Below are 23,929 nucleotides of genomic sequence, written 5' to 3' on the forward strand. Positions count from 1 at the left end.
TAATAATAAAGTAATTATCAGGGTTGCACAAAATGTTATTCTGGAACTTGAAGGCCTGTGTAAAAAAAACACTTAAATCAACAGGGAAAAACACCACCTGACCAACCCTACTGAGTATAACAAAAGGGTTATAATAAAAGTGATCTGCTTATCTGCCCAAAATCACAAGTTCTGAAAGCATTTCAAAGCCTTTCAGACATAACATTTACAATGATAAATGCGTGCCCAGTGTGACACCTTACCCATTCATTGAAATCATGCTTTTTTTTTATAATGGCATTTAAAGAGCAAAATATTTCCTTCATTGCCTGAAGTTTTGCCATGAGAACTTTTCTCTGCGGGGAGCAGATAGAGCCGCACAACTTCCAGCAGGTCGAGCCTGCAGATGTTTAAGCCAAGGAGCATTTATGATCTTCCTCTCTCCGTTAGTGTTTGGCATCATTTGGACAGAGCAGGGAGGACCAGGAGAAGATGATGTTGTGAAAATTGAGCATGTCCTTAAGCTTTGTCACAAAACAAATAAACAAACAAAAAAACCAACCACCACAACCAGCACCCAGAAGAAGCCATGAATATTTGGAGGAGACAAGGGGCTTATTTCTTTCACTGAGACTAGGTGTGCTCAACAGAAATTGAGTACATCAGTAAAACGACTGCCGCAGGCAGGACGCATGCTGCCAACCTCGCTGCACAACTGCACGGCAAAGAGAACACCTGAGGTTAATGCTACGCTTTTACACATTACATAGCAAAATTACGATTTACAGCATCAAAAAGTTATAGCTCTGCACATTGGATGAGCTCCAGCAGTTACAAGTGACTTTCTATAGCTGTGAGCATACTAATTCTATGGCTAGGACAGACTATTCTTTCTTTACTCACTACATGTGATTAAATATTTACAAAGAGCGCTGCGCTCAGCCACCCAATAAAGGCTGGCTTGCTCCTTCATGTTGGCCAGCATAAAGATCTCAAGTCACGGACGTAACCTCCCACTCAGGCAAGGTATTGCTGAGGGGAAAAAACTCAGCAAGTCAACTGTCATCCCAGTCCTTCCAGTTAACTAGATAATAGATAATATAAGCACCTATATCACTTTTCATTATATAGGTGCTGCATACTGTAAAGCAGAGCCCAACCACCAGATAGGCCTCTCTAAATTGTTTGTCATTGGCTTTTATGCTCATATGTGCCATCTTCTGGTTTATTGTCTCCAAATCATGTACTTGATCCTTCTTCAGTGATTCCTCCAAAGCAAAGTGACAGCACTGCAACTTGAGAGGAGACTTTGAGAGGGATTGGAGAATGCAATGAATTGATACGGAGCAGGTAGCCCATGACAAGGTGACATAAGAATTGGAAAGGAAACTCATTCACTGGAGTAGCAAACAGGTGGACAGCTCTACTGGAACTGAAATAACTCCGAGGGAAACAATCTGACACAGTAAAACCTGGGGAACAGAAGGGGACAGAGCTGTGAAGGGCATCAGGAGTTACAGACACAAAGTTTGAACAAACGAAGGATGTCCGATGCCCACAGCATTAGCTGACATCAAATAAAGATCTTCCAACACCGTCACTTTCTTTAGAGAGTGAAAGGTTGATTGGTGAGTTGCATCTAAGGAAGACTGAGGCCAAGAGGACTGTTTTAAAATCACTTTCAAAAATACAGTGATACCCATTTTGTTCTAGGTTACCTTTACAGAGCACGTGTCCAGTAATTTGAAACCTGTTGACTTGCAGAATGGACCCAATTCCTCCTTTTCTGAAAGTATGGGTTCTCCATGATACACTTCAGCCATGGTATTGCTTGACTTTCAGAGGAAGAAAGCCCAGGGCTTGCAAGAGAGAAGCTTTATACTGAACTCTAACTCCATTCCCGAACATTAAGGCAGCTAAGCATCACCACCTTTGAAAATCCAGCCCTTTTGCTTTTAAGCTTTGTGAGTTTTAGTATAAAAACACACATTACTGCTGGATTCAACTCGAGTCTTCAGCCAGTAAAGCTTTTCCACTTACCTGTATTGCAAAAACCCAGGTTCGATGGCTGGGTGCCAACTTGCCTGAAAACACCATCCAACCCACCTGATGGTAGTACTGGAGATGACTTACTACCTTTGGTGTCACTCTCAGCAGCATGCAGCGCACCCCATCAACCGAGTTACCTTTGGGGAAAAAAAGTCTGGGGACAGGTAAGCTTAAAAAGAAGGCACAGATCAGGCAAAATAATCTAACAGAGCTCTTTGTTGTAAAAAAACAAGAGAGATCTGTTTTTTCCTAAGGGACAATACTGCAAATGATTCTAGATGATGCTGTTGAACTTGCAAATGCAACGGTCAAAGCAGATGGTTTGAACCACAAACCAGCTCTAGGCCTCCTAAGGAAGGAGAGGAGCGCAGGTGTCCTAGTTCCAAGCACAGGCTCCAATTCTCTGCCTCGCCTCATTTCGAGCAGAAAATGTGACAAAAGCAACGTATTATCAGGAAACGAGGGGGTATTTACCTTACCAAATCAAGCATGTTGCAGCTACATCTGACCCACTGCCAGTCTGCGCTGGCACGTTACTGTGGCACGAGACAGCATTTTGCAAAAAGTGCTTGATTGGCCCTGTGTGTCAGACAGCTTTTGTGGCTTGATACCGAACAGAAGCAACCTATGACTTTGGATTGCAGAGACCGTACAAGTGCCTCCACACTACAGCTAAATTAAATTGCTTTCTGTCAGAAAAAACACCTTTCCGGAGAATTTCTGACCAACTATAATATTAAGAACATAAATGATTTGTTTTTGTTTTTTTTTTTAATTTGTACATTGTCTGGAGAGAGGAAAAGCTGAAGAGGCAAACAGTAACCTCTGATATTAACTGCTTTATCATGTTCCCAATGAACAGCAGAAACAGCAGCAAAAAGGCATCACAAAACCTCTGAAAAACACGAGTTGGCACATTATCAAAGTAAGTAGACAGAAGAATCAAGCACAGTTCACCTTGACAAGGCTGACGATAAAATTGTCAAAAGAATAAACATACTAAAAAAAAAAAAAAAAGGGAAGGAAGAAAAGCCAGAACAAGGTATGTTCGTCTTCAGATTACTCAGAACATGTGGTTTTGGATCTTCTAAAAGCACCATTGATTTTCTAACAATGTATTAACTCCATAAGCACAAAGACAGGCAGTCGGTGTTAGCACAGAGAATCAAATCACTGAGAGGGACCTACGCGTTCCTTGTTGCAGTAAGAAGTCCTCTTGGCACAAAGATGCCAGACAATGGTGTCTTTCCCCAGCTCACCAGATTTGGCAACCATTAAAGGCTATCCTGAAACAACCACAATCATACTTCCAATTTCAATTGCTAGCCTAGTCATCTTCTCATCGCAACTCTGCTGTTAAAAGTATTTGGATTATTTTAAATATTCCCCAAAAGAAAAAAAAAAAAAAGCCCTGCAGCAAACTATGCAGTAGCTTTATGCCATCTAAAGAGGAGCCTAAACTATACTTGGTTAAGTAACTGTTAAACTGTAACTACGCTACATGTACAGAGCTTTACAAAAATGCAGTATTTAAAGGACTACAAAAAAAGATTATATTTTCCCCTTGCCGAAGTATTGAAAGCAGAATGTACTCTGCTGGAAATGAAACGGTGGGCGTTCGATGGCATATTTTAAACAGTATTCCTCTTTGTGCATGCAGTCTAATGCCACCCAAGGGGGAGATTAAAAAAAAAGTCTGTAATTTGCAAGTCCATTTCAAAGTCATATTGAGGATGATGTGAAATTCAGGATAGGATTCTTGAGAGAAATCTCCCTCGAAAATGTGTATGTACCTTAGGGAAGCTTTGGATTTGCTTTCCCACACTGGAAGGCTGTTCTGTCTTTTGACATTTCAGTGTGGTTTACTCTTTGCATCTAATTTTGGAATTATTTAGTGGTTTATTACAAAGGTGTATCTTTGACTAACAACAGGATTATTCCTCTTCTGCAACCTCCAAGATTTCTAAAAATCCCTTACTATTTGTCTTGAAACTTTTATTGGTAGTGAGGATATAGGAGTTACTTTCACAATAAGGGATTAATCCTGCTGTCAGGTACTATGAAGGTAACCGACATTTAGATGTGTGAAGGACCTTCCTTCATGGCCCTGGGAAAAACAGGATTGTCTACATTGCTCTGATCATTCTCAAACAATATCATACTTTAAGGCTTTAGGTAGTCATCAGCAGGGATTAGGAGGGAATACTCTCCTTAAGAGACTTCTGGCTACGTGGGTTTTCTTTTTCTCGTGTCGCCTTCCCCGAAGCATTACAGACAGGCCACAGCTGGATCTGGGGAGAGGAAAAGGGTAAGATCATTCTTCCGAGGTCACATTCTCTTCCTTAGGTGCCTGAGTGAGCGAATGCTTATATTCAAACTCATCACCAAATCTGATGTCAAAAGAATCTTCCCCCAGGTCTGATGAGGAAGGAGCAGGCATGGCTTCTGTCTTCACTTGTAGTGCATAATATGACTTGATTAGAGAGATAAGCAATTTGATCATGTAATCACATCCCACTCATCAAAAACATTAGGAGTGCCAGCGATACCACGATCCTTCCTGTCTTTTTTCCACGGTCACAACAATTTGTACTGCAGAAGACTGAAATGCTTCAGTCTGACACTGACGTCTTTAGATTTAATCTAGCACGGCATCAGGGTGAAAGGAAAAGCAACCACAGAAGAGCACAGCATACAACTAGAGTGATTCGCTTTCCCTCTTAAATTCTAGTTTAATTTCACTCAATTTTTGCCATACAGAAGTCAGACATCTATCCTTACCTAGTCTTCTGTGTTGTTCTGTGTTAGTGGAGAGTGTGTGGCATTAACCACCCTCCGAAACCCTACCTTGCACTTGTCTCACTAACCACAAGGAGAGTCGTGACAACTAACATGGACAAAACCCCTACAGCTCGTACAGCTCAAGGCGGGCAAATTTTGGAAAACTATGAAACCATGGGAAGAAAAAGTCTCAAGTATTTTGTGTTGATACTTACTGCTTGACTGTTTTCAGATCAAAGAAAACAGCGACAGAAAAGCTCTTACGAGGATATCTAATCCATTACGCTGAGATGTTTCCCTCTACCAGCAAGACACTGGCACAGCTGTGTCTCACTTTACTCTGCATCGAGGGGTTTTTGTTACTGGTATGAATGACAGATTTGAATCTGGCAGTACCTTGAGTTTGGTTTGTCCAGTTAAGTGAAAATAAAAGTGCATTTCGCACTACAAACAAACGACACAAGGCTTTTTTTTTTTTTTTTAAAGCTCTATACCGTCCTCTAAACACGCGAAAGACACAGAGCAGCCACAAGCAGACTATTATCTTGCACTTTGATCAGTGCAACTTTGCAAGTCTCTCATGCCAATAATTCTCCTCTCTTGAACTGGTATTGGGTGAGATTATTAGAAGAAACTCAGAAAATTATGATTGCAGTTTACACTCCTAGCTTTCACAAATGATAGGTTAAGGTTTAGCAGCGTAGTAGCTATAATCAATAATCTTGCTGCTTCTATAGTAATGCAAAAGCACTATACAGATTGCATCGATATTGCTTAGTCTAAAAATAAACAAGTACAAATTAAATAAGACATACATCAAATATATATACACGCATGGCTCACCTAGGAAAAGCAATTATTTGTGCTAAGAGCAAAAGTCCAGTTTTGAGCTAATCAGATAATGAAAAATAAAGACAAAGCAACATAAGCTTAATTATTATTATTTTAACATGTTAAAAATACAGTCACATCAAAATAGGATACACAGTTATAAAACTGTTGCAGATGACATAAGAAAATAGTGTGTATATATTTTATATATAAAAATCTACAGTATTTACTAATGCTGATACATATTTTGGAGCCTTGTGTCACTTGCACAAATTGTACAGCTTTGTTATGAGTTACAGAACCATCGTTAAACACAGATTATTACGCTTAGCCACAATATTATATACATACATTTCTAAGCTGCTGTAAGCAATCAGAACTAAGGTAAGCCCAAGTCATATTTACCTTCACAATTTTAGTTTAAAGTTTCAGTGTAGTGCTTTGCTACTGTTACTTTGCTGCAGTTTGCAATTTTTAAAATATAAAATTGCCCAGTTCATTAAAAATTACATCAGACACATTATATACACAAAAAAAGTTTTTGAAATATACTAAGTAAATGTTACTTCCATTTGTAAAAATTGTTTTACTTCTGTACCTTAAAATTTACAGAGCCAACCTGCAGCAATTATAGGCACTAAAGCTCATTCTTTAAAAGAAAAAAAAAAATCCATTTCTATGTTTTCAGTTAACAAATCTTACAAAATAAAAGATAACAGGACAACCTTCCAAATCATCCCAAACAGGTGTTGATACCAATGTTTGGTACTTAAGTATTGGAAAAATCTCTCTGTTCAGCACTCCAAGGACCTCTCCTGGTGAGATCCTTACCCGCCTCAACTCCCACTGCTTCCAAGGAGAGGTCAGTGCATTCAGCACTCGCTACTCAGCACCCAGCAGCTCACAGGACTGCATCCTACATGTGCCACTTAACCTGCATTTTTTTTTCACCCCCAATTCACAGTCAAGGAAAGGAAAACACAAAGTAGAAAAGGCTGCAAAGGCTAATTAAAAACACTTACATTACCTAAGCTTCCTGTTAACAGTCAGGATCATTTTAGTGTAAAACACCACCCGGTCTCTCAGCAGCCTGACAGCGCAGCAGCACACACCCAATCACAGACATGAACCTACCGGCTCTTCGGGGTAAAAAAAGGGGCAAAACAAAATGGAACTGACACAACGAAGCTTAAAAGAAGGGACACTGCATACTCACACAGCTCAGGGAATGTCATGCCTCGACCAAATCTCAGGCTCCTGTGTGTACTTCACAGGAGTGTCGAGGAGCTGGTTGTTCTCTGATACCGGTGAGATTTGGCCCCGCAACCAATTCCTTTAGTTTGACAGCACAGCAGGGCAAAAAGTGAAGGGTGCAGCACCATGTCTGTATCTGGCATTACTTTCACTGTGCTCCAATATTTTGCATATAGGACGACATTCTGAAGGTAGTTTTGGGTGAGAAGGTAAGAATTCTCCACTTTTGATGCACCTAAAATACTAGAGACTGCCCTGAATTTTAAGCACCATTGCTTAGCCAGATTAGAGAGACATTTTTGGCTTTCTGCTTTTGCCTGCCTGCTCCTTCTTGCTGAGGAAAATGACAAACAGTAGTCAAAGGAGAGGAAATTAACTCTCACATAAGATTAAACTAAATCCCAAAGCATCTCTCCTGCCCAGAACAGATACTGGGATGCTGAGGCAGCTGTATAAAACGACAGAAATTCCCATTCAAAATGAATGGCTTCTCAAATAAATTACAAAGAAAAATTAATATGAAATAAAAGTACTTCACAAGCTTTGCCCAAAGTTAAATGCATTTACATTTAAACTCTTTAGCTCTTTTCCATATGTGTTTGTGTATTATAAGTGCACACTCACACGTGCACACACACACACACACATCTATACAGTGCATTAACAACGTCAGTCAAAATAAAACTTGAAAATGTGTTACAGGTTTTAGGCAGAAAGATCGTAACACAAGTTATTTAAATGTAAGGAACAAGGACAGTATTAACCATACTGTGTATATGATCTTATTGCTATGTCTACGTGCATCAGATCACTTTCAATAGCTTCAATGCAAGTCCAAGAACTCAACTAGCCTTCAATGAAAGTCTGAAACATCTATGAAATAGTGTTTTTCAGAGTCACACGAACTGTCCACATTTCATAGAACTGAGGTGGACTACTACTCACACGGTAATGTTCAACTGGTTTTGGTTCTTGCCATTTTACTAAATCTAGACAGATTCTCAGAGGAGAACAGATTCGTGCATAGACAATCCATCATTTCTGTTTCGATAGTGTTGGGCTTGAGCCGATGGGCTTGAATATTGGTATTGTGGTGAACCATGCTCTTCAAAGGTTGGTGAAGTCCTGTATCTTATTGGATTATCCACAGAAACGGCAGGAAGACTGTGGTCTTGAAAAGGCATTGGCTGAAAATGCTGATATTTCTGGAAATTATCCAAGTGGCCTATGTTAACGTCTTGGCTCCAGGGCTGCCTGTAGAGTTCGTGTCTGTAAATATACGCTGCATCTGGCCACTTTCTATCTTCTGGTAAATAATCTGCTGGAGGGATTATGAATTTGACACCTGTGGGGGACCTTGAGTTGCTGGTATAAGCATTGACAGGGGCTACTTCTATCTGACCAGGGGTTGGTGAAAGAGGATTTTGGCGACTGGCAGGATAAGAATTCATTTGTAGTTTATCCGGAGAATAACCTACTGAAATAAAAGAACCATATGGCCTACTAGAAGGGCTGGTTTGATTCCCATGAAAATGTAGAGGTACAGAACTTGTATTGCCTACACTGGAAACGTGCTTTGGAGAATCTCCATGGTAAGTAGGTGGGTTACTATAACATGGCAGTGGCTGTTTTACATTCAGTCCATAAGGTGGTCCATCAGATTGTGACGAATATTTTGGAGATCTGGGCTGTGAAGTGAAGGTGTAATTATTGGGTATTTTTAATGGAGCTGGTATTTTTTCAGTTTGCTTTCTTGGACTGTTAGAATATATTACGTGCCTAGGGCTCTGTGAATGAGCTCTCTCAAGCATCTCTTCAACAACATTCTCATTCTCATTCTCAACTTCTGGAACATTGTCATACTGAGAAGCATTAGACCCTCGCTTACCTTCATCAGCATCCAAAACCCTCATCTTTTGCTTTACATTCAAAGGCTGCATTTCTCCAGAACTTGGTGGTGGGCCGGAAACTGAATGGTTTATCGGCCTTCCTTTCACCTCTGCAGTAAGCTTCATTGTCTTTTCCATTATTTTGACATCAGATGGTTTATTCCACTTCGGTACAAATTCCCTTCTTGTATTTGAAGTAGCATTAGAATTTTGATTAGCAGCTGCATTATTATACTGTCTCGAGTTGTCTTGCTCTGTTGGCTGAGGCTTTCTTCTGGTGTCTACCTCTTTCTTGGGCATACTACTTTGTGTCTCTATTGGTCGAGTCTTCTGCTGTTTTAAGGAAGGTTTCTTTTCCAGTGAATTAATTCTTTTTCGGTTATCTGGTGAACTTTCTGGTTGTTCTCCTGGGGATGGTCTCCTCTCCATCCTTCTTGTTGTTTGTGTACCAGTGCTGTTCTGTCCATTAAGCATTGGAGTAGAGTTGAGTATAGCAGGCTGAGGTCCTGATGGAATCTGCCCCAATGGCTTCTTTGGAAATTCATCATCCTTACCTAAAACAAGAACAGTAATAACATAAATTTACCTTTGTACAGAAGTCATCTTTGACCTGTTGGTCACGCAAGCAAAAATAGCTATGAACCCTATTACCTGGGCCTCTCTCTGGGTCACTGTTCTGCTAAACACCTCAAAGGTTTTTCTGCATACTGACATCGAACAAAGATTTTGTTCAGGCTTTCATCTCAACCAGTTACTCTAGTCTTCCTGCTGACAGCTGACGCAATCTTACCAAGTTTTTGCTCATTCATGACACTGCTGCAAAAAATCATTTTCCTAGATGACATTTGGGTTACAGTACCTACTCTGTATGTAACCCTCCTCACACTGCCTGTGTTATGTTAAGTAAACTACTTTCCACACTTTAAAAATCCTTCCCAATATCCCTTTCCCAATCTATTGTCTTCCATTCATTCATCTTTTAATGGTCACCTCTGGTAAGTTATACTACCAGCTCCTCACTCCCATGCGCAAGCTTCCTACCAGACACCTTTGAACTTTCTCTCACTTCTTTTTTTGGGTGGAGCTCCTTATTAACATCTGCACAGTTAAGCCCTTGTTTCCCCCTCAACCCCCGCCTAGAAATTTCATCCTCAGTATTAAAAAGCTACAGTATAACTAAAAGACTCTATGCTGAATCATATTTTTTCAGTTCAGTTTTCTATCAGTTATAGAACAATTAAAGTAGCCAATACTGATACTGGCACGTCATGATTTCAATTGAGTGTTCAATGGATGAGTTTTGCCGAACACAAGGACATCATTTACAGAACTAGGATATGAATGGAAAGTTCTCCCAGACTGGAGCTCAACACATCGCAACAGCCAGTGGTAAACACCAGTTATGTGGGGACCCAGAACAATCCACATTGCCACTACAGAAAGAATAAAGCAGCGTTTCATTGCTTGATGCTGCTCATAGAACAGTTTACATCGAATTTTCCACTGCAGTCTCTCTCCTTAGCAGTCAACGCCCTTCATATTCTCAGCCAGTCTTTTACCATATCCACTTGCATCTAAGTTATTTGTGTAATCCATTACTTTCCCATTATAAGCAGGAAAGGTCACACGCTTCTCATTAAATTTGTTAATCTAAATTTAATTTATTTGATGTTCAGTATTTCCCCCAAAAAATAAACAAACTTTTTAAGTCAGCATAACCAAACAAATTCTACTCTGTATCTATTAAGCAAAAGCTCTCTTGTAAGGAGAAAAAAAGAAATGGCTACCCTTGCTTAAATGTTATGCAAAATAAATTCTATAAAATGGCTGTCAGTAAAACAATTCTGTTTAATTCCTGCTTCTTCCTAAGACAAGAACTGTAGAATCTTTCTCCATCATCAAAGATCATACAGCTAGCACCTCGCTCTTTCTAGCTATTTGTAATTAAAACTCCTTTTATATGTCTATATGGGTTCCCAGGAGCAAATACACACAAGTGTGTCTATCCCTGACACGAGTGCTGTGGTTAGAATGAGCTATGTTCATTTTTGCGGTCAATAGTACGAGTTCAATCTTCAATGACTGGTTCATGATACAGATACACCAAGGAAAGCCAGCAGCCAAGGTCAGTATTATTTATTATAATGGAATAACAAACTACCATCACAGATCAGTTGCTATATAAACTAAACAAAAACTTACAGTTTGTGCCAGCTAGGCCATAGCAGGCAGACAGCAGGGAAGAATACAATGACGCCACGTATCATGACAAGATAACTAATTAAAAAGTACTTAACAAAAACAGTCTGGTTTTACCAAACAATTAAACTAGCCTTTTCTTGATTTTCAAAGTCTTCATATGAGGCCAAAGGTCATATGGAAATCTACCCTTTCCTTTAGAAATACGTGACTTCAGAAACCTCAGTGTATGTATAACAAACACACCTTATCCAGGCTTTCTGTAGACAAACCCTCCATTCTTATTTTCTGCTAATTATCCTCTGCTCAATTATGATCATACAATTATTTAGATACACAAACCTATGCTTTTACACTGAAGGTACTCACTGTCTACCTTGGTAAAGGAAGATACACTGAGCCCTCCTCCCAGTTACTCGTCCCCAAAGGGGAGATGCCACATGTTAAATTACCTTACAGGATTATACACCTGGCACGCTATACTCTGTGATGGAGAACACCTACACACATGGTTGCAAGACAGTACAGTAGGTTACACGGTGGGTTAGGGCCTCAGCATTAGGTTCCAGTGAGTGGCTCTTGGAATTACAAGCCTCGTGGTTTGTTCTCTCTCACCGCAGGGCCCCACTATTCAAAAACCAGGCTAAAATCTGGAGCATGGATTTGCAGACTTGCACTCCCTAGCAGCGCACCACTGGAAGAACAGATGAGGGGACAGAGGAATGAGCTGCATGGATGCTGTAAACGGATGATTTAGCAGCTCTGCAATATACTGTCTGCTGCACCAGCCTCTTCAAAATTGTTCTTTATTCTTTATGAACAGAAGTTCACTTTACGAACTTGCTTCAGTTTTGCAAAAGGCATGTGTACCATTTAATTCCATTTCCATCTTCTAACACAGTGTCAGGCAAAGCTGAAGATCTTGTCTTCTAAATAAAAGTGAATTTTGCCCATAACAAATATTCCTGATACTGGAACTATATATTAAAGTGCTTTCAATCTTACTAATTTTGAATGTTAAAATAGCATGAAATCTGAATTAAGAAACAATGCTCAAAGTACATGGCAAAAACTTGTCATCTAAATTATATAGAACTAGTCTTTATGTGCTGCTAATCCATTTATAACCTCCAGGCCATCTGTAGTAGTTATGGGACAGCATAACAAAATGGCTCCTCGACACCTGTAAAATACATAACTTCTGTACTGAGTAACAAGCAAATTCATGTACTGAGTAACAAGCAAAGCGTTCCAAGACAACAGTTCATTTAGAAGAAAACCTCCGCATTCTAACAGCATGATGCCATGTTTATAGGCTGGTAATACCAAAGCTTAGTGTTTTCAAGGAAAACAAATATATGGAACAATGAGTACGTGCGGAAGGAGGGTCAGTGGGGAAAAGAAGAAATACAGCTTTAAATCCTAGCCACAGGGCTTCCACAGAACTTGTTTCTGTCTGAGGTCAAGTTAAACCAACTGACACAGCTTGTTTAATCAACCATATCTGCACGTGAAACTTTAAGAAAGGCCACGTTGCTAGAGGTACTCAATTCAGTAATTAAAGCTACGAAGTACAGGCCCTGTTCTGGTTCAAAAATGCTTGAGCATCTCATCCAATGCCAGAAAAAGCATTGGAAGGAAAGGAGTTATATAAGGATCTATGATGCTGCAGCACAAAGACATCCTGCAAACTGGTCACCTTCTAAAGGAAAACCATTTTGTTTTAAACTGCAAACCAGATATTTAATTCTAATTTAAGTATACAGATCATACATATAGATACACACACACACACAGAGCTGTCACTTCCACTGGAACTACCAAGTACTTTAAAAACAAATAAAAAATCCCGAAATTCAAAAAAAAAAGTCCACAAAATTAAGCAGGTAGAGGATAACCAAATCTATCACCATGCACATTACTGCAATGAGACATTCCTCAAACGCACAAACCAGCATGCAAACTCTGTCTGTGAATGCTTTAAGCAGTCCACTATTAGCAAGAACAGCAAGAAAACCATGATGCTGCATGCTGGCAAGAAAGAAAGAGAAAAGGTAATAAAAGCAAAAAGCTGAGGAAAAGAAACCACAATGCAAAAGTAAACAAAAGAAACCAAGTCACAACAAACATCTCTACCTTTAGAGGTACACGAATAGCTTGCCAGAGAAGCATGCAAAAGCACCAATTCTTCTTACAAGCCGCATTTTTTTTTATCTACCAATTTTCCACTCCAAACCTGCCTAAAGCCTCACACACAGCTCTCAGCCATCATCTTCACTACTTCAGCTAAACTCTCTGTTCAAGCTCCTTATATCTGAGCATGCAGAGATTTTATTTGGATGTTTTCAAGGACATTCAGTTGAATATCTGTTTGTGCTGCTGATCCAAAGTCTGAGTTAATTCACTTTCTGGACATACCTGACTGAGGAACAGAGAAACTCTGGAATTCTACAAGAAGTCTTTCTGTGACAAGTGCTTTTCTATACAATCTGTGATGTCTACACAGAAGGTTTAATAGCATTTTCAAACTAGAAGTTAAGACAAAGCAGTCCAGTTCAGCTGTGATTGTTTTGGCAGTGACCTCTACAATCATCAAATGTGCCTTTGTCTTCTGAAGCGAACTGGGCAATCAGATTTTTCCCAGGTTGCCAGTATTCGCATGAGGTGCAGAACTGGGTAACTCTCATCCTTCTCTCCCCCTCTTCCTTCAACAGAACAGGTTCCTAGACAGAGTTTAGTTACTGACTTTTCCCAAAGACAAATATAACAGCTTATATCAGAATTTACAGACCTGGCACTATAGGATTTTCTATTTTTTCTTTAAAAGAAAGGTAGTGATTTAATTGGCTTGTATGCAGTATAGCATAAAATAAGCAAAAATCATAGAAAATAGGGTGAAAAAATGGGTGAGGAGGGAAAGAAATGGAAGTAGAGGAAGACAATTTAAGCACAACAAGAACAATCAAGTGCTTGTTTGCTGCTGGTAAATGTATTACCTGACCTGAAAAGGACCAAAGCAAATATGAGCAGATCTAACTGTTCCCCCAAAAGGTAAGAAATTCAACTCACATTAAAGAAAGTTTTTGTCTCCTGACTTCCTCCTGCTCTAACAAGTCTTGGTCACCACCCAGTGGAAGTCGATCTCAACTACAAGACTTTTACAGATAATTGCTTCAGGAGGCACTAACAGCCTCATGCACTGAATAGCAGACATATAATTGGAGTGAAGTGCTTTAAGTGCTCTCTCCAGTGAATAACAGTCTTAGTCCTTAATTTCAACACCCGAATACATGCACTTTGACTGTTCTAACACAATTTTCAAGAATGGTAATGGTCATAAAAACAACTCTTAAAATGACGTCTTGATATTTTGTGTTTATTTTCCATCAGTGACATCCCATCTTACTTCTTCAGTTTACAAGTCCAAGAGAATTTTTAAAGAAATTTAAGTGCCTGCACTAGAAGCTCAAGCTGCTGTCTGAAAGTCAGCCTCCCCTCCTCCTCCTTTATATGCCATCGTTGGCAAAGGAGTTACTAAAATGAAATCCTTCCTGACAACTTGAAGGTAGAACAAAATACACTGTTTGCCTTTTTGCTATGTCACTTTTGTAGCACTGACAGTAAGGAAAACTTATAAACATCTGTGTTTAGATGACCAAATTTGTTAACATTTCTATTGTTTATCAACCAGAAGACACAGGCAGCCAGCTGTATATCTGTAAACTGCCTTTGCAAAAACAATTTCTAAAATTAACCACTTTGCTTTACATCCCTAATTCCGTATTTCTTTCAGAAAATACACTTTCTTGAGAAGTCAGTTTAAAATAGGAATATGTACAATGACCAACATAATTATCTGGATCATATTTTTAAAAATCATGCAAGTTTTAAACAGCAAAGATTTTTAAATGATGCAAAGCCAACGTCTAAAACTGCTGAAAATAATATACTAATTATATTAGTACAATTCCACATATTAATTTCATTCATAATATTGTAAAGTAGTTGTATCACACAAGAAACAAGGCAGAAAAAATAGTTTAGTTGATTAAAATAGGAAGTGCATTGTATGAAATAGCTACTTGTGTATTCTTCAAGCACAAGTGAAAAATCCAAAATTCCTCTGAAACAAAACACAACCAAAAGAGAGAGACCATCAGAAACAGGAAAGTCAAGCTGACTTACATATTTCTATTGTTTTGGCTGTCAAAAGGTGCATTAACAGCAGAGAATAGACATAGACGTTATTTAATAGATTATCAACCTAGTATAAACTTCTGCACTGTCACTAGTAAGTATTTAAAATGGATATTTGAATAAAAGATATTGATAATAAAACTAATAAAATATACCTTTAAAGATAAATAGCAGATAAACATTTAAAAATTTACAGCAAACACAAGATTCAAACTTTGCTAATTTTCTCTGAATACAGAAAAGGCTGGGAGAACCAGAAGAACGGAGTCAGGAGTTTAATGCTGGTGTTACCAGGCACAAATATAGTCAAGATGATCACAAGGACAAGGGCAGATTCCAAATTTGCCAATACTGCTTTAAAATTAAGGTACAAGACCTTTATCTCTGATTTAAGGCCTTCTCGGCTGCTGTAAGGTCTATTAAACTTTCAGTCACCAAAAAAAATCCAAGCCAGGATCCCTCTGCCCTCCCTTTTCAGGACACTTTATATCAAAATGCGGGTGAGAAATTGTCTCAAGAACAGGCCTGAGGGCCTTCAGCCTTGAAGGCAGGCCTGACTGTCCTGTTCATGAAGCACTAGATTAATAAACTATTTTCCGCTGCATATTTTTATGTAGAATATGAAGCTTCCACTGGGAAGCACTTTTGTTTATTAAAGTCAGACACTATTAAAAATATATGTATTAATATATAAATATTGTTTATTAAGCATTGCATTATTTATATAGTCCTATAGGAAATAACTTATAGTTAAGCTGGAAAATCTATCCATATCTTGTGAGCACTTAAAGAATTTTGCTGCTGTTTTAAATAACAGCCAAGGAAAGAATTTGCATCAAGAAATTTTGGAAATCAATGGTGTATACCAAGAAGATCCCTTTCACTATGCTCTAGACATCATCCTTGAATTAAGGAAGAGACTGTGTGCTCTGCACCAGATCTGGCTCCTTGAGAAGATGTAAAGAGGAGTCATACAGATTTAGATGAGTGTGCTGTTCAGGAACCTGCTGTGGTGTGGACACCCTTCATAATGTTCCAGGCAATCCAGAAAATACCAATTGCCTTTTCTACTAAATTTCCTTGAGGACATGTCAGAGGAGAAGTACCTTAAAGGACAGTTTCTACCGTATAGCTGTCACAGCCTGCCTCTCTGAGGGCTTGATAACCCATCAGCTTGCAGTAAGAAGTGTGCTTATCCATACAGTTTACTGTCTCCATAGAATCACTGGAACAGGGATACCTACCTTGAGTTTGAGAAAAGCACTTCAGGTGCAAGCCATCCTCTGAGGGTTGTAGTTGCTAAGTACAGGCTATCCTACACTGGGCAGCAGTTAAGAGTATAGTATAAATCACCACAAAGAGAAATGAAAATCCATGGTCTGCTTTATGCAAAATAGCCCTAGTATTGGCAAAAGCATTTCAGTGACATCCAAAATCAGCATGATCCCCTTAATGTCTATGTTCTGGCTGAGTATTTTAAGGGTTTTATCAGTGAGAAAGTGTTAAACACAGTCCCTTCCTTCCTCTCTGCTCTGAAGGGAACAAGGAGCTCCTTAATTCAGTGGCAGAAGCCACGGAGGAAGCAAGCCAGAGAAAGCTACATCAGACATAAGTAGACATCCACTTTAAAGTAACACAGAAGTTATTACCTCTTTTAATACCCTACTGCAGCTTACCCTACTAGGGCAGGAAAATCTATACAGCCTAACAAAGGATGCCAGATGGAAAATTCCACTGAGTTTAATTAGCTGACTGCTATTCCTGGATGACTGATACTGATGCAACTGTAAGATGGAGATTTTTTTCTTTTTCCTAACATGCTTTTTTACTTTAGTTCTTAAAGGTGTAATTGCTGCTCAGTGAAAAAAAAAAAAAGGTACAAGATAGCAAGTAGTGATTTGATATCAGCTGAGAAAACCAAAAAAACCACTGTTTTCTCAGGCTACAGCGGATACTTAAATGAACAGTCTGGTATTTTTGTGTGCATTACTGCATGACATATAACGGTTTCATAAGTTTTACATGGAATTAGAAGAAAAATAGTAAAAAGAGACTGAAGGTAGTAAAGATAGAGTCAGACACATGAGGAAAGCTGAATGTCTAGAGAATGCTGAGAACCTGTAGAAAAATATTATTGCCTGAAGACAGTGATTAGTAAAATCAAAATGAACATCAGAGTGGGAAAAGAAAAAAAAAACCACCCAAAACAAATCAAAGGCTTGTGAAATTCATATGAAGAACAAATGAGGCAGCCTAACTGAAACTACAGATAACAGCAGACAAATCAGCTAGATTCCCAAGGATTAGGACAAAGGTATTTTATATTTATTTTGTGAAACGTTATGTAATGTTCACGTTTACCCCTGGCAAAAATACGCCACACAGAGAGGCTTTCCCAAGCTACTTTGAAATTAAAAAGAAAAAAGCCCAATTCCTCACCAGCACCAACATATACTTCACTTTGACTTTGCTTTTCCTATTTTAATATCAAACCTCCCTCATTCATGTGGGAAAAAAAAAAAAAAAAAAAGGCATTTTATTGTCATTAATGTTGCTTTAGCCATCCAAAAGAAAGAATACATACAGCTCAAAACAATTACCGTCCTGTCAGCTAGTCACATCAGAAGTTACACTTAAGTGTACTAAGTATGAAACCAAACAACTTGAGTTCCATTGACAAACTGTCTTGGCAAGAAGATACATTCACTACCCTTTGCTGCTGGTCTCCACAAGAAGACTTCGTGTGTCTCACACCTTCTGCTACTGCATTGCAAGGTGGATGGCTCTTACGTCACCTAAAGTCTCCTTTAATTTTTTGTGAAAAATCTAAAGTATTCTCAAACAAAATTTCACTTGAAGGCATTTTACATTCTCCCCAAAGAAAAGCCTTAAAAAGTAAGTAAGTTAGGAAGAGACTTTCTACCTTCATTTTTTTTCCATCAAAATTTCCAGTAAATTCTGTATTTTCCACAGAAACTCTCAACATGAGTTATGTGCGTGTGATTTTCTAGGCTGGAAGATACATTAACTCCATTATGTAGCAAACTACAAAAATCTGTCCCAACTGTTCAGCTACCACAGCTTCACGTATAAACTAGAAACTTCTCACTGCTGAAATCTACTTTAGCACATCCATGAAAAATCTACCCATCTACAAACAATTAACAGTTTTTTGGGATAACCCCCTCATCGTTCAAACACAATCATGGAGAACTCTGTATTTAAAATTTAACAGAAAGCACTCCCATGATCTATCTGATTCCTTTAACATGATGGAGTCCTTTAACATGATGGAGTGGAATTAATGCTAAAAAGTTGCTCACTGACATATTTGCTCATGTCTAGTCACCATGACCAAGCATTAGCTGCCATAAGATGTCTGACAAAGCACACAGCTGAAGAGTAGTGCTGAAAAGAGCAACTTGGTCTGAAGAAGCCAAGACTGAAACCTAGCTTGTGGAAAAAGGATGGAGAGAAGGCAGGATGGGAAGGCTGTGATTAGAAAAGGGAAGAAGCAGTGCACGCAGTAACACGGAGGAGAGCTGCAAACTCACAGAACACAGTCTGTAGATGAGAAGAACCAAGAAGACTGAGCAGATCAAAAGACAAGAGAAGACACTAGACTTAGACCTATTGTGGGTGGGAGAAAGCATGCTGGAGAGATGTTATAGGAAGTCAGAAAGAGGGCAAAACACAGGAATAGGGAGCAAGAGAAATGGGAAGCTCTGACAAGAAGCCAAGATGATGGGAAACAAATGGACAGAAAGTGTTTGTACTCCAGAGGGACAGATCTGCTGAAGAACCAGATGAAGCACGTATCTATCTGTGATGAGCAGTCCTGAAACAGCCCAATACTGCATGCAATAAATAAGGTCTACAGAAAGAGAAAAATTAAGTTCATTAATGAAAGAGCTTCAGGAACAAATTTATCACAACAATGCTACATAGGCAACCTTTATTCTGACACTTCTTAACTTCTGAAAGCTAACCATAGCAACTTAATAAAGTTATTTTAAGGCAATTTCTGCCATATTTTTAAAATTTTTAAAAACATATATTCTCTCTCACATACTATTTTACAATTAGCAAAGATAAAGAAAAAGGACTCTGAATAATCACAAGAAAAATTCTAATTGAAGATTGTGGAGGTAGGGATAGAAAAAATTATAGGATCTTAATATAGGAAGAAGAGATCCTATAAACATTTCATTAGTGCCTCACGAAACAACCATCTCTGCTCTACAACTGAAAAGCACAAACACAAAGGCTGAGAAGAAACAAAGAAAATAATTCAGTTAAACACCCAGAAGGTCTATCACCTGCAAACAATTAAAAATCTGGATTTGACTAACAGAAGAAACTATTTGACCTGAAGTCTGTTCCATAGCTAATCAAGCTACAAAACAGTCTGCATTCTCAGACAAAGCTGTTGCTTCAAATATTTTGAAACTTTGATATTTAATCTTCTATGTTAAGGATTTTATAAATCCAAGTCAATAAAATTATCAGAGCATGGGATGTTTTTAAGTGCTTTGCCAATTACTGCCATTACAACCAGTAAACAAAACACCAAAAAAACAGAGCAAACTCATGAGATGAAGGGTGTTGATTTTAAACTGTAAAATATTTTTGGGGAAAAAAAAACCCAAACCTATGCAGTGATGAAGAGATAAATATTTGCAGTTTTTAACAGCATGAATTAACACTTTAAAAATGGACAATGTGTGAATAGCTCCAAATATCTACATCTGCATATGTACAAGTTTCTTACCAGCTACTGGTAAATCCAGCTTTGCTCGTTTCAATTCTGATATAGAATTTTGGAGCTGGTCTATTACAAAGTCATCTTCATAGAAGAAATCCTTGGCTAAAGACTCCTGCAGAAATTCTACAAGCTCTTCCATTTGTAATTTCATCAGATGCTCTATATAAGAAGAAAATATTATACATTAAAATATCTTGATTATGAACATTGGAAAATGTACTTAAGACATGAGATGCTTTTGTTTTCAAAGTAGAACGAAAAAACACTTATTAATTAAGCAGTTAACAATTCTACACCAGAAATCTATAAAATACATTAAAAATTCACTTGCAAATCAGCATGGAAATGCTTTCTACTTATCATTCTCTACTCAGGACAATGTTTTCCAACATGGGGCATCTTCAGAAAACTAACTACAAGTCACCCTCCTTCAGCCTTCTTATGTCCAACAGCTTCAGGTCTTTATTTTTCAGCCTGCATCCTCAACTTACAAAACACTGCTGTAGACCTGTACAACACACATCATCTCGTTTATTAAGAGTTTTGAAAAGCAGTAAAACATTTTAAAAATTGATGCTTACAGTATCCTCATTCACAACTGAATTAACTTCCAATGAAACGATGATGGCAGTTCACCCTTCAGAACCATTGCTTCAGGCACTCTGAAAATTCAGGTACTTTTTGCTACTTCAATCAAATTCAGGTCATATTTTCAAAGTCATTTTACAATTATCAGTTTATTTTTCTTTCCCTTTTTACACAGCTATAAGGTCATGTTTCCCACACAAACCTATTTGGCTTGCAAGGCTATAACTGCATACCTGTGTAGCTTCTTTAAGCATATGTACGCCATCAGAAGTTCCAGAATGTACAATTTCTATACAGAAACCATTAAAAAAATGGTTTTTGCACTGTAATAAAAATGCTCTTGGCATGTATTCCACAATGGCACTTTGACTGGATAACTATACCATCAGTGTTTTTAAGGGTAGAGAAGAGGTGGAAAACAAATCAGAATCTGCCTTCTGCCACCTTCTCTGCCAGTCCTCTAATCTCTTCACTGTTGCCGTACGGCACTCTCAGGTTTTTGATCATGGAGGAAGTTGCTATGTACGTGCTAAGCAAGCAAACCCATACTCAGACTTTTTCCTCAGGTCTTCGCATAAAAAGAGCAGTGAATAAAAAAAATTTCAAGTAGATGTCTATTTGCAAATAAAGAAGAGAAACCAAAATGCTAAGCCTAACGATTTGCCTCTAAATGTTTAGCTTGCTTAAGTACAATAATTTAAGAAGTAACCTTTTTAATTTTCAAAGCAGTTTATGAACAAACTAATGAATACACCCCAGTGAGACAGTGAGGTAGTACCACCACAGTTCAAAGAGGTTAAACTAGCAAGGAAATTAAGACATCAATTCTGCAGGCTCCATGCAGACCTCTGAACTTACATACAGTTAAATGACTTCACTAAGAAAGCCAAAGTCCCAGAGTAAGACTGTATCAAACTCTAGCTACAGGGTATCATCCTGAGAAAAGCTCAAGTATATCTAGAAGCTAACATCCATCCTCAAAAGCTTTTTGGATCCTTTGGAACTTAACGTGCTAAATCACTTTGGAAAACCAGGCACAGATCCTTTGGACAATTCTTCTGTTCAAAATCTCAAATTCCACTTTACCCGAAGGCAAGAGATGGAACAGAAGGCCTACAACATTTCTTCCCCATTGTTTAATCAGCAATACAGCTCACCTCATGTCGATGTTTAAATAACTTTCTTACCAAAATAAATATTTTTCCTTGGCAAGCACACTGTATTGGGTCTGGCTGAGGTGGAGCTAACTTTCCCCATAGCAGCTCTCATACTGCTTTGTATTGACAGCTAGAAAAGGTGTTGGTAACACAACCCCCATCTTCTGCCTACTGCTGAGCAGTGCTCCACAGCATCAAGGCTGTCCCTCCAACATTCCCCCCCCTCACCCATAGGCTGGGTGTGGGCAAGAGGTTGGGAGGGGACACAGCCAGGACAGCTGACCCAAAGTGACCAAAGGGGTATTCCATAGCATATGGCATCTGCTCAGCAATAACAGCTAAGAGAAAGGAGGAGGAAGGGGGGGCATTCGTTTGTCTTCCAGAGCAACCGCTACACGTACTGAAGCCCTGATTCTTGGAAGTGGCTGGGCATCGCTTGCTGATGGGAATTACAGAATAAATCTTTTGTTTTCCTTTGCTTCCGCCTGTGGCTTTTGCTTTATTAAACTGCCTTTGTCTTGACCCATGAGGGTTTTTTTCCATCTTATTTTGTCCACCTCCCATCCTGCTGAGGAGGGCAGTGACAGAGAGGCTTGATGGGCACCTGGCATTGAGCCAAGGTCAACCCACCACACACACACATTAATAAAGCAAAGCTTTGATCTTTTTGTGCAGAAATAGCATAAGGCAAATGGGAAACTAAGATTTTCACACAAGATCAAGCTACACAAAACAAAACCAGCTGAATTTGTTTAGCATTCAAATGTTTGAGAGATTTCTTACTTCTGTGTAGTTTCAGAATCGTGTAAGACATAGCAGTGAGAATCCGCTCTCCTTCAAGTATATAGATATCCCATATCCTGAGGCTTAATGTAAAGGGAGTCTGCAATGACAGAATCAGGCAACACTGTGAAAACAGTCTGTCCCAAGTCACAATTAAAAACAGAAATAGAAAATGAAAAACACACTCACACGATCAAGGAAACACTGGAAAAACCACTTTGTTGTGTAAAAGCTAGTGGACATATCCTGTGAGTCCTGTAAAAAACACAGAAGTTTAAAAATACTCACAAAAATCAAGTAAGCAGTTTGCACAAGGCCAGGTAGAAGGACCACATATTTTCCTTAACTCAGAGGTCAAAAGTGAGACAGACACACAATTTAATTACTCTTAGGATCCAGCTTTATCATATCTCTGCCAAGGTGCAACATAACTTTGTCTATAATGAAAACAACAGCACTTCTGCCTCTTAATAGCTTTGCATTTTTTTTCTGAGGTTTGAGGTATTCTTAACCAGGTGGGTTAACCTGAACTGAAACAAGGTAGCAAGCTGTAAATTAGTATTGCTTTTATTGTGATATAAATACTCACCAAATGCTGCTTAAGTTTGGACAACAATTTTTTCAGTATTTTGTCATGATGTTCTTGAAACCTCAAAAGTTTTGGAAAACCAGGAATAAAAAAACCTAAGAAAAGAAGTGGACCATGTAACAGGTGTATGTACTATAAAAATGACATTTTACAAGGCATTCAGAGCTCTGAGAACATTATCCTTCTATAAGCCCACTGAATCTGAACAGATATTCACAGCAATATTGCGATGTCCACATACGGATATGCACATACTCCTGCCTAAATGACTACAGCAAAACATCAATACGTTCCCTTAGTGACTATTATTAGATTAGTAATGGTAGATGACAGCAGATGCATCAGTCCTGTGTTAGTCTACTCACTATAAGATTGTGAAGAAACCAAATTTATAATTATTATTTTAAAAAACAAAATAAAACAAAAAACTACAACCCACACCAAATGCAACTTTTAAAAGCAAAAAGACATAGACTGGGATTATGCCCAGCAGATTCATGACAGGAGTGCAAACAGCACAGGCAGCTACTAGAACTGTCTGCACTGAAGAGAAGACATAAAAAAACTCGAGAGGGATATTCTACCAAGACAATTATGAATATATAGTATAAAGTAAAGATTGTGAGCTCACACAACTGAAACTAAGAGCATATTCAAAATCTTGAATAGTTTTAGTGATCCTACACTGGAAAAGGAAAGCACTAAGATCCCCTTCCAATTGAGTTACCAGCAGAGTTAAAAAAAGGCTCAGAGCAAACACGTAATACTAGCCAAACAACTTGAAATGTAAAGGAAAGCTAGTACAGCTACACAGCAGGAAAAGAAACCAGTCAAAGAAGATCCTTCAAAAAGCTGAAGCTGTGTTCAG

The 23,929-nt window shown here is 38.6% G+C and overlaps 1 protein-coding gene across 1 annotated transcript in view; it reads right to left on the reverse strand.

Annotated features, from left to right (window-relative positions):
• Positions 1 to 5,782: 5,782 nt before the first annotated feature.
• Positions 5,783 to 23,929, reverse strand: part of USP6NL (USP6 N-terminal like) — a 132,045-nt gene continuing 113,898 nt past the window's right edge. Inside the window, exons 11-15 of the mRNA XM_068401001.1 lie at positions 23,062 to 23,156; positions 22,662 to 22,727; positions 22,473 to 22,572; positions 19,951 to 20,103; positions 5,783 to 9,337 (exon numbers count right to left, since the gene is read on the reverse strand). Coding sequence (XP_068257102.1) covers positions 7,896 to 9,337; positions 19,951 to 20,103; positions 22,473 to 22,572; positions 22,662 to 22,727; positions 23,062 to 23,156 — 1,856 coding nt within the window. The 3' untranslated portion in view covers positions 5,783 to 7,895. The remainder of the gene's footprint in view (positions 9,338 to 19,950; positions 20,104 to 22,472; positions 22,573 to 22,661; positions 22,728 to 23,061; positions 23,157 to 23,929) is intronic.

Source organism: Nyctibius grandis, chromosome 5 (genome assembly GCF_013368605.1).
Source record: "Nyctibius grandis isolate bNycGra1 chromosome 5, bNycGra1.pri, whole genome shotgun sequence".
Classification (NCBI taxonomy): domain Eukaryota; kingdom Metazoa; phylum Chordata; class Aves; order Nyctibiiformes; family Nyctibiidae; genus Nyctibius; species Nyctibius grandis.